This window comes from Acanthisitta chloris, unplaced genomic scaffold (assembly GCF_000695815.1).
Source record: "Acanthisitta chloris isolate BGI_N310 unplaced genomic scaffold, ASM69581v1 scaffold36470, whole genome shotgun sequence".
Lineage (NCBI taxonomy): Eukaryota > Metazoa > Chordata > Aves > Passeriformes > Acanthisittidae > Acanthisitta > Acanthisitta chloris.
This window is the reverse complement of record NW_008650566.1, coordinates 39,443-50,902: the sequence shown is the minus strand read 5'-3', so window position 1 is coordinate 50,902 and position 11,460 is coordinate 39,443. Positions and strand designations below refer to the sequence as shown.

General features: G+C 40.0%; 1 protein-coding gene across 1 annotated transcript in view; it reads right to left on the bottom strand.

Annotated features, from left to right (window-relative positions):
- Positions 1-11,460, bottom strand: part of WWC1 (WW and C2 domain containing 1) — a 36,910-nt gene that overhangs the window by 17,903 nt on the left and 7,547 nt on the right. The window contains exons 5-9 of the mRNA XM_009069481.1: positions 10,595-10,724; positions 9,895-10,041; positions 8,774-8,847; positions 3,319-3,561; positions 1,762-1,851 (exon numbers count right to left, since the gene is read on the bottom strand). Coding sequence (XP_009067729.1) covers positions 1,762-1,851; positions 3,319-3,561; positions 8,774-8,847; positions 9,895-10,041; positions 10,595-10,724 — 684 coding nt within the window. The remainder of the gene's footprint in view (positions 1-1,761; positions 1,852-3,318; positions 3,562-8,773; positions 8,848-9,894; positions 10,042-10,594; positions 10,725-11,460) is intronic.

The window sequence follows — 11,460 nt, the reverse complement described above, 5'->3', positions numbered from 1 at the left end:
GGAAAGAGTTGGGGCTGGGCTGTGAAATCAGTTCACACGCATTATTTATCCCTACAGATCTAGGTTCAGAACATAACTGACAACAAAATTAATTTTAATCAGGTGCTGAATACAAGTCTGTTCAGATGAGAAAGCCCAGACACCACAGCACAGTTTTCTGCTCAGAAGACCCAAAAAATACTCCAGTAGTGACTACAATATGTACCATGTCTAGAAATTCCACTGAAACCAAGACTCCTGCCCTGGATATTAAAGACCTTGCTCATTACTGACCCTCACTTCGGATAAGGATTAGCTATTGAAAAATTTCTGCATATGTATAAGTGGCTTAAGTTGCCCCACTGAAAAACAGCGAGATGTTAATAAGCCTAATAATCCCTTATTTATTATTTATGGGGCAAAAGCTGGAAGCTACATTTGTATAATTATGTCCATGACCTTATGAGAAAAAGGCAAATATGCTGTGTTTAGTACAATTTTGGCACAAAATGTCTTCTGCATTTGTATGACAGATGTGCACTGCATCACATTTGTTCAGAAAAGCTTCTGGGTGAAATATAACTAAAACATGATAGATGTTTTCACATATTGGCAGTATATCTAGATCTGTCCAGGACTAATAAATTTACAGCTTTTCAGTGTATTTCACTATGAAAAGGGAGGGTTTTTTAATTAATCTTTTCCCTATCAAAAAACTGAGCTCAACTTCCTTTTGTGCATAGCTTTGAATGCCAGACATTTTGCATTATGGGGTTAATAACAAACACTTATTCTTATGAAGGAGCATGCCAAGAACACTGGGCACATAGTTAGGAAGAAATTAGTTTCACATGCTTTTTGGTCACCTCAAAAGATCCCTAATCAGCTAGGTGAAATGAAAATATGATGCATTTCCACTGCATAAAAGCATCACAGATAGCTATTCTCCATGGTGTCTTATTTACATGTCAGTCTTGCACTATGATTTCTTTCCATTCTTTTCGGTGTCATCTTCACAAAATGAAACAGAATCCAAGTGGAGCAGAAGCTACAAACAGAGTAAATTCAGTACACACTGATAGGAAAAACCTCAACCAAACAAAAACCCCACCAAACTTTCTTGCTAATCAGAACATAATTTTAGCAAAATGATTGTTTGACCTTACAGCCTGCAGTCAAGCATTTCTCTGGAAACAGTAATCCTGTGCTCTCTCAAAAATACAGCCTTAACACCCAGACCACATTATGACTGCAGAAACCTTTCTATACACCATGAACCACAACAGATTCAGGGGTACCTTCACACATTGTCTACATTGCAACAGCACACTTCAATTAATTTAGAGAAATATTATCATGATACTCATACATTCATGTGTAGTTGGCATTACTAAGATTCACTTCATTTGCGGTGTGAGTGTTAAGCTGTCTTTAACATACTTTATTAATATACTTCAGTAATTCAAGCTTTAGTGAAAACATCTCATCTGTCCTTAGTCACCTAAACGTTACATGTCTGAAATAGAAGGGACTGTGCAAACTCCTTCTGTTGTCAGACAGAGGCACCACCACAAGGTTATTCAGTCCACTGAAAAGCATCTGTCTAAACTGACAAAGATCTTCAAGGCTTCTCCTTCCATTGACTCCACAGGGGTCTTATGTCACTACTATAACTGAAAGGCCTTTTAGCCCTCTCAGTTGGGAGATGAAATCATTGGCAGAGAAAGGCAGTGGCACCATGTGCAGTTAAAGCACCTACAGCTTCTAGAAAAGGTTACCTACCTCTTCAGCTGAGTGTGCAACATAGCAACTAATCGTGTTGTTTCCTCCAGTTCTCGGACAAGCTGATTTCTTTTGCTGTTCAACTTCAATCTAAGAGAAGATAGAAGAAAAAGATGAGTTAAAACAGCATTTACTATTTTAAATGAGTAAAGGAAAGAACTCTTTTCTTTTTCTGTGAAATCCTACAGAAGTTATTAAGAATACACAGTATAACATAGGGCAGAATTTGGCCAAAATGTGTAGGTATTTACCAACTTCAAAAGCTCTTGAAATATGAAACTCAATCCTGAAAACATTCACAACAGGGGAAAACAACTACAGCTATATCATAAAAGTTAATGTTTCTATGATCAGACCTCAAGAGTCCAGCAGATTTTACTCACTACACTATTGAATTCTTACAGTTACTGTGCCAACACAAGTGTAAATGCCTTCATTTCCTTTCACTAAGGTCTATAACATGGTTACATGATTTAGTTATTAACCGTCTCATTACAGCTTTACATGAATTATTGACTTAGCAACATCTCAGCTTTATCTCACACCTGAATTGGTTTGAAACAAACACATGTGCACTTGGGTGGTCACACCCTAACTTAACAAGCCTCTGGACACAAAATCCTTCTCCAGAAATGTGCTGTTTCTTTGGCACACTAGAACAAGACCATATTCCTAAAAGTCCCAAATGAAAGTGTTCACCTTATGGCAAGACCAGAAACATTTGTCAAACCACAGATATTGCAGACTGGTAAAAGTCTTGCAGCTGAAACAGATGAAATGTCTAATTTTTTCCAGGATGATAAAACCATGAAAAGACTTATATAGAAAATTGGTGTCATCTGGACACTGACCATGTGGAAGAAATGAAAATACAGAGCCACAGAGTGAATGCAATGTGCCTATTCCATATATATTCAAGAGACTGCAGCTACCAGAAACATTGTTGTAGCCACCCACATTGCTACATCCAGATTGTAAAACACCTTGAGGCAATGCCTAATACAGTATTCATCCTCACTGTAAATTCCCATGAGATTTCCCCCTGCAACACAAGTAAAATTAGGGAAGATTGTTGGCATTTTTTTCAGCTAGTTTAGATTCACAGGGTATTCCATGCAAGTCCCATAGCCCTGCCAAATACCAGATCCTACAGGAATCACATACAAGGATGCTCAGAACAAACAACAAATTTTAAAAATTTAAAATTCCATCTGTTGACATTTACCAAGCTCCAGACTGCACAGCAACTGTAGATGCTGCTGTGAGGTGCTGGCTGCATACAGAAATGTTACACTACACTAACATTATACTGGGCTGTTCTCAGCATTTCTTACATGCCCATGAAGGACTCATTGTAAGAACAACCACCTTTCCCCACTAGGGGAGTGTGACTTGCAGGTGGTTTGTTTGGGAGATGATTTCAGAAGCTTTCTGAGGCGAATCTCCTGGAAATCCGAGGGCACATTGCAACGAGCAGTCAGCCAGGGGATGTTGTTGTTTTGTCCCAGTTACCTCCTGTCCAACAATGAATGCTGTGTCCTATGCCCAGTAACCTACCTCTCAGTCAGAGCTTTGCTCTGAGTGTCTCTAGCAGCCTGAAGGTCTTCCTCCAGGCGCCTTCTCTCTGTCTCCAGTCTCTCCACCTCTCCTCGAGTCCATTTTCTGGGGCTAATAAATCGCATTTCTTTCAAGAGCTCTTCCTTCTCATTAATTAATATTAGACGGTCCCGCTCAGAGTCCAGCACGCCGGGCCAGGCCTCACTGTCAAGCTTAGCCAGTTGGATTTTCAGGTTTGCTATTCTGCAGAACAAAAAGAAAAGCAGTTATTCCCTGAGAAGTGCCTGAACTCCTGCTCCAGACACACAAGGGTGCACCATGACCAACCACATCTTCCACTGCCCTGAAGAAGCTCTGGGACAACTCCCCTCATCCTCATGTTCCCCTTACCAAAACGCTGTCAAGTGACAGCACCCCTGGGATGTAGACATGCAGAATAGGATTTTAACTCAGGTTTGTTCCCAATGGAAAATGAAGTCTCTAGCTAATCTGCAGTGTCCACCAGTCAGGGAATAACAAAAATTCTCTATCTCAGAGAAAGCTGTCAGATATACTAGAGGTGTTTCATATGCCTTACAGCAAATGACCTCACAGTAGTTCGTGTGGAGTATCACAAAGTAAATATCTGATCTTTAATCAGTTTTATGGATAAGAACTGTACACAATTCAGATAAAAATCAGTGGTTACTCAAAAGTTTAGAAAGTCTCTTTAGTCTTTACAATGGAGAAATTAATCATATCTCCATGCTGCTACTGGAAGAATCCACTCTGCTGACTCAACAGTAAGCATTTGGACACATTGAAATGTTATGCTACTTCTGGGGCAACCTGGACCTGAGGATGTGAAGAGTTGAAGAGACAATACGATCCTACCTAAATCTAGAGCTGCTTTTTTGCATCAAATTTAAAGTTTGTTTTCGCTAGAGGTGTCATTCCAGATTTTGGTTTAAAGTCTGTATCACCAGTCCTTCAGCACCATAGCATATAAGCTGAAGCAGGAAGATGATGACTACAAGCAACAGCAATGCAGATCTAGAATTTAGCAAGAGCTTTGATTGACAGCAGAGGAGACCACAGCTTGTGGCAGGTAGGGAGGCTGCTCACCCCAGCTATCTGACCATTCCCAATTTTCCAACTGCTTGAATATCTCAGTTACTTCCACAAATGGTCAGCTTTGCAGGGCAACATACAGAGGGAAGCAGAAAACCAGCAGCAGACAGGGTATGGAACCAAGGACAGCAGTGTCAGTCTTCCCAAAGGAAGCTGTCTCCTTTACACTCACTGATCTACAGCTCTTCATGATCTGGCAGGGCAATCATGGTAGTTTGGTGAGAAACAATAGTACAGATAAAGCTGAATTAGAATTACCAAGGACTTGCATTTCTGGTATTCACACAGTCCAAAAAAATTGAGTGGGAAGCAGGGAATGGGAAGGACAGAATGGGATAGGGTGAAAAAAATTTAAAAAGCTTAGAAGGCAAACAATGAGAAAAAGTATTTTGCAATGTATTTTATTATTCATAATATTATTATAATTATCCATATTATTATTTGCCATGCATTTGCAAAAATAATTCACCTGACTGAAGACCAGAGAGTCAAGGCATATGTGCCCCTTCACATGATTAACTCAGGGAAATTTCTCACTTGGGTTTAGTAAATACATAATGAAATGGAAGTGAAACTCTGTACATGTAAAATGTTTGTCCAATATTCATCAACCTTTGAAAAGGGCTTTGTGATCTGGTGACAGAATTACAGGAATTAAATTGGGCACAACAAATAGTTGGAGCTACTAATCTGGATTCATCTCTTTCTAGAATTTAGTTTATGCTACAGAAGAGCACAGGACAGTGTGCGTTTCCTCCAGCAAACCAGCACACATGTAGGCACAGAGCAAATTCAATACCTACCAGCAAAATCTAAGTGTGTGGTGTATGCAATAAGATGCAGATCTGGGCAGCAGCAGCTACATGGGTCCTGAATGGCCTTGAAGAATAAAGCTTTGTCTTCCAAGCTCCAGAGGCCAAGAGGAACTCAAGCCCCAGGAGAGTCTGTGAAGGATTAGGCTCACACACACTGACCTGCCTCCACCACCACAGGAGAGAGGCTAGAGATCACCTTTCTGAAGAGAAGCCTCACTTTCTTAAATCCATTTCCCATAGCAGGCTGCTTACTCTAATTAAAGTTCCATAATTGATAGATGTTCAGCTCAACTATTTTTAGGTCTTCTTAAGAGCTGTTTTGTTTTTGAGTGCCTGATTAAGTGCAATACTGTGCTCCAATGAAGAATTAACAGTGGCATTAATTCATAATCCAAGAATTCCTCTGTGCATTTTGAAGGGATATGAGTCTAAGAGGATTGGCTGGCATTAATCTGATCGCTTTTGGCATACATTTGCATGGATATGGCTTTTCCACTGGAATTTGTCCTCCATGCATTTCCGAATCTAACAGCTTTGCTAAACTACCCTGAAGTTTTACCTATGGTAAATTATCATTCTTTTTCCCCTTCTCAGTTAAAAGGAGGTTTAGGTATTCTATTTTTCCAATAAAACAGTACCATTCCAAAAGAAACTCTTTGCTGACAGTCTGGCACTTGGCTGAACACCCCAACCCCTCGGCACTCACTGAACTGCTGAGCCAGGCTGGGTCTGCAGTGCTGGGCTCAGGTCACATCATCTTTCTGAGTGGCCACCAGCTTGCAAGACTGAACAAATACAGAACAGGAAGCTCAAGTTTTATTTAACTGCTTTCTTTTTACCTCGAAAAAGCAGTTAGATGACCTATTCATTGTCATATCAAGTCTCCTTTTTTTTATTGACTAGGGAAAGTTTGTACTTATCTGCAACATAGGCATAACACATGAAATATTTAAGTCTCTTTGGAGATTATTCAGGGCACATACATCTCCCACAGAAGTGTACATTAAGATGTGTATCTATAATCAGTAATTAGCAAGCCTATATCAGATCAGCCTCTGTTCTTCAGAAAGAAAAATAAATCTAAGTGGGAGGTGTGGTCTAAAAACTGACCAAATACCTTCCAGTGTTGCTATGCTGCTCAATGTGACATTAAAATATTTCATTTTAGGAGATTATAAAACATCTAAAATCCCAGAGTTACCACCAGTCACACAAAACCCAAGCTGAAAGTTTTAACTGTTTAAGGAACTAAAACATGCAGAGTGCAAGTGCCTCACAACTGAGTTACTACTAAATGTCTGGAACTGTACAACATAATTTAGTTGTATCTCTGATGACATCTATGCTGCAGCAGCTATCTCCTTGTCGAGATGTAGTCATGACATCTCTTTTGACATGACACCTATTATCAGTTTCCCATCCAATTAAGCTAAAGGTTTGTCACTGCAGCTGCCCTGTGATTTTTTGCAGGTTTAACATTACCTGCTCTAGGGCTCTCATTGTCTCCCTGAGCCATGACATGAAAGGCCTTAGTGGTGGCTAAGGGAACACACAGAACTGTGTCCTGACAGTTTGGCTATGGTGATGTTCAGCAGAATATACACCTACATCTGTGCCTTTAGTCTGGTCCACAACAGTGGGGTAAACAGTGTCTGCCACAGTCTGCTTTCAAAAGCATCAGCACCTTACAAATCTAGTAGCTCTGAGCTAATTGATATGGGATCATCTTGATTTCAAGCCTTAAGGTTTACCTTTCCAGATAATGCAGAGCTAATAAGACACATGTATTTCCACCATGTGGTTCCTTCATAGTATGTGCGTGGGCAAAGTACTTACTCTTCTATTGTGTTTTTGGAACATTTTAATGCTGCTGTGGGGACAGGAAACACTTCTAACATCACAAGGAAGAATTTTCACAGGAACAGAAGGTTCCTTGTGAGTCACTATATCCATAGTATTGTTCCAGCCTTAAACCAGTCAAGGTATTTGTTTCTGCAGCTCCCACTAAATACTGTGCCAAAACCACAGTGCTCTGATAGCTGGAGATCTTTTCATTTTAGCATCAATTATTCACATCCATTCAGGTCCATCTTTCCCCATGGTAACGTTCTTTAAACTCTGAGAAAAATCTATAGATAATCTAAGACAGATGTGGGGTATGGGTATAAATGATTCTTTAATTGCAAGATTAGGTTGTATGCCCTTCATCATTACTTCAAATGAACTATTGTGCTACCTTTATGAAGTTCTGTCTCTTTTTAAAGAGCATGTTAATCATGTTCTCAGGTTTGCCACTATTTGCCTGCCCCTCCTTGGAAAAGATACAGACTAAGGTAAGAATACGCCTCTTCAACCTGAAGATGTAAAGTCAGTGTGAATTAAACCACAGTCTTCAGCAAAGCTTAAAAGTAAAAAGCAATTTTAACACTGAAAAGTTAACCACTGCATCTGAAAGAACAATATTTTTAATGTTGCTTTCAAAAGTCACTGAATGATTTGAATGTCAAAATAGTTTGGCAAATCTTGGACTGGCAAAATAAACAGGACTGATAAAATTGCTCCACCTAGGAAGAAAAGTGTAAATTCATGTCAAAAGCAGCTGGGCACACACAGTCTACCACAACTGCCACAGACACAGATAAAATTTTTTGCCACTGACAAACAGGGCCTATTTGTCATGCCCGTATACCAACATGAGAACATTATGAGTAATCTCAGCCTTAAAGCTCTTATTTCTAAGCAGAGACTGGAGAAAAAGCCTTCTCTTTGCATATCCCAAGTACAGATCATACTATGCACCTGAACTTTGTTATTCTGGAATTGCAAAGTCCCTTTAGAGCAGTTCAAAGTGAAGAAGTCACCACCACTGATGGTTATGTCACTGAAAAAGGACTAGTCCAGCCAAAACCTAAATAATAATGCTTGGGGGTTTTTCATTTAACTATACAGTTGTGCTAGATATTATTTATTTAAACAGTAAATCCTGGAAAACTTTTGCTTAAATTGGCCTGTTAAGTAGATAGACTTTTTTTAAAATCTATTCTTCATTCATCTCAGATCAGAGGGCAAGGGTGAAAACTTAGCTCGTACAGATAAGCTGCGAAATTGCAGCCACTGATAGTATTTTGATATGTTAGGTGTTAACAAAATATACATTTCTCTTTATCAGACTTAAAGCCATGCAAACATTCATTTCATTTTGAATGAGGTAAGGAGATGCCTTGCAATACAGTCTCCTTATTAGGAATGGGGAAGCATTGGCAACAGGTAGTAAAACCACTTATGTCCCCATAGGTGTGGCCAGACTGAATTCTTCATGGATTAGTCATGTCTTAGTAATTTCTAGGATGGTTATTTATTTCTTAAAAGATAATGCCGGCCCAAAAAGCTTATTGTCTCACTGGCTTGAAAATTCCCATATTTATTTAGCAGTAATGCTGGGTTTCAGTCTGGGGACACCTCTTCTAGTGAAACATATCCTCAGAATAAGCTGTGTGGCAGCCAAAAGGTACAACAGCCCCAAGAATTACCTTCTCTTTGCTTCTTCATACTGCAGGCGTAATCGCACCTTCTCAGCCAACTGGTTATTGCTGCTGGTAATAAACTGAGGCACAAATATAAAATCAGCAAGTTAGTAACCACTTCTCTTCTGGTATTTCCTAATGAAACTGATGAGGTTACAAGTGACACTTGCTTTTGTCAAATTCACTTCCTAGTTAAACCAATCAGAGAATAGCAGGGTGCTGTCTTTGATTACATTTCTCATGATTTCTTCAAATACTTAAAACTCCCCAATATTCAGAGCCTCTTCTTGGCCTAGTTTATCAGAACAAAGAAAATCTACCACATCTATCTTGGGCTTCTATTTCCATGCACACACAAACACCTTTGTAAGCTTGTTAAATGCTGTTTGCATCCTTAAGTGCTGCACTGCATTTTGGTTTGGATGACATCTTGCTTTGGCTGTAAAGTCTTAATGACAAGGGACATCCCATCATGCCCAGATCTGCAGATCTTTAGTAACATGTGCAGCTCTGACTGAAAGTGGCTGCAAAACATTGCAGTAAGGTTCACAGCAGAGGCTCTGTGCTGTCCTGTGAGACACATGGTGCACCCAGAACCGAGTCCTTGCCAAGGCTGGCACTACCCTGACAGTTATGATCTTGTTGCACATGTGGACTGAAGGTTTATGAGCACTACACGTTTGATGGCATCAGAATATCTGCACATATGCTATCGTTCTCACTTGTAACACAGTAAAAGCCAAACACAATCTTAAGGGCAGACTCCTCTTTAGAGCTTAGCCCATAGGTAGCTGCTGAATATTTCTTGTCTTGTAGCATATCGTTGCTATAAAGAGCTAAGGGAATATTTGTGTCACAAGAAGCTACACCTACAGGCAAAATAAAACTTCCTTCCCTTTTATTCCCACCTGGATTGTTCTAATAGAGGTAGTGTGGGGAAACATAAGGTTTCCCTTAAGAGATATATTAACATTGCACACAAAAATGAAGTCACACTTAAGTTTAAACCAGGATAAAGTATGATTTCATAGGAACTTGCCTATGCCTGAAAACTCATACTAAGGCAGTACTGCATATAGTTCAGAGGAATGTCTGCACATGCACATGGTTTCTCATGCATTACTCACATTTCCTGAAACATCTGTCTGGGAGCTGACATCCAGGTACTGCCGAGGTAACAACGGGCTGGAGCTTTCCACAGACATGCTGCTGGCCCACAGGTCTGACTGGGATCCTCTGTCGTTCACAAAGCTGTCTTTTAACCTGGCTAAGCTCTAAAACCATAAAAAGTCATGAGGTGAGCTCACTTCTGCTCAAAGTACCTCAGCAGCCACGTAACTTTAGCCTAACCGCATGGTTAAGATCTGACCACGTTTACTGTGCCCACTCAGACTCCACAAACATGAGGTCAGGCACAGCTGGACTGCATTTCCCACAGCCTGCAGCAGCCCACAGGCATTAGCATACCATCCTGCCTGGGCAGACAGGCTCTTGGCTGGAGAATGCAGACCAAAAGAGCCACAGAGTTTTTCATGGCTTCTCTAGGCCTGCTCTGTCAGCAGTACAATCACACTGGTTCATTCTTCACCAATAAACCATGAGATGAACATTCAGTGCTTATTACTCTTAGCTGCTGTATTTTATACTTCTTATTTCCAGGATCTGAAGAACTCTAAGGCTGCAGTCCAGCCACAACACAGAACTAGTCTATGTTAATAAAAATCTCAATTACATATCTGAAATACAAAATACTTAAATTACTTCTCAGAAGTTCAATCTGATAGCAATAGTGACACAAAATACTATAAAGACACCCTGTTTCAATACCTGAATGAGGTCTTGTTTTTCCTTCTCTCCTGATGTGATGGCCTTCTTGAGAGCTTTCATTTCACTTAAAATGGCTTGTGCCTCATCAAGTTTGTAGCCACCTTGAGTATCAGACATTTTCATGTCAATTCTGTATAGAAATTTAAAAAAAACCCCAGTAAGCTAACACTTTCTAATGTCCAGTTAATTGAATCATCCTAGATGCATGCATCTTGGCACTAATTTTTAAGAAAAACACACTCCAAAGTATAACAAGGACAACAGAAGGAACAAAGAACCCCACTCATCACTGCCTAAGTTACTCCACTCAGCAGTACATTAAGCTTCAGAACTCTGATTTTCGCCGTATCATCTCTTTGACTCCTTAGGGAGGACCAAGGTGCACACAAACTACCCAAGCCAATATGTTTGGGCAGACTGCTGCTAGCCACCTATGAGAGTTACCTTACTTTCAGTCATCATTTTGAAAACCAGGCACAGACTCACATGCATGGATGTGTTTGCTTGCACAACCTAATTACAAGCTGCCTCCTTCTTCCATTTTCTCCAAGGAATTCTACCACAGCTGACATTTATAATAAATATTTATTTAAAAGATGCCATATGTCTAGTCATACGAAGGTAAGTACCTGAAACCTTTCCTCTCCTTCCACTCCACCTCAAGTTTTTCCTCAGTGCTCTAAATCAATAGCTCTTACAGTTAAGACAGTGGGCTGAACCATATTGAATAATACTGAGTAAAACAGAATACCAGTTAACTGACAAGATCCTGGTTCAATATAATTTTGCCATGAAGTCAGTTCTGATGTGGCCAATCACATATAGGCACTGATTTGAGAGAGCTACCCCCATGGCTGTGTACTGCT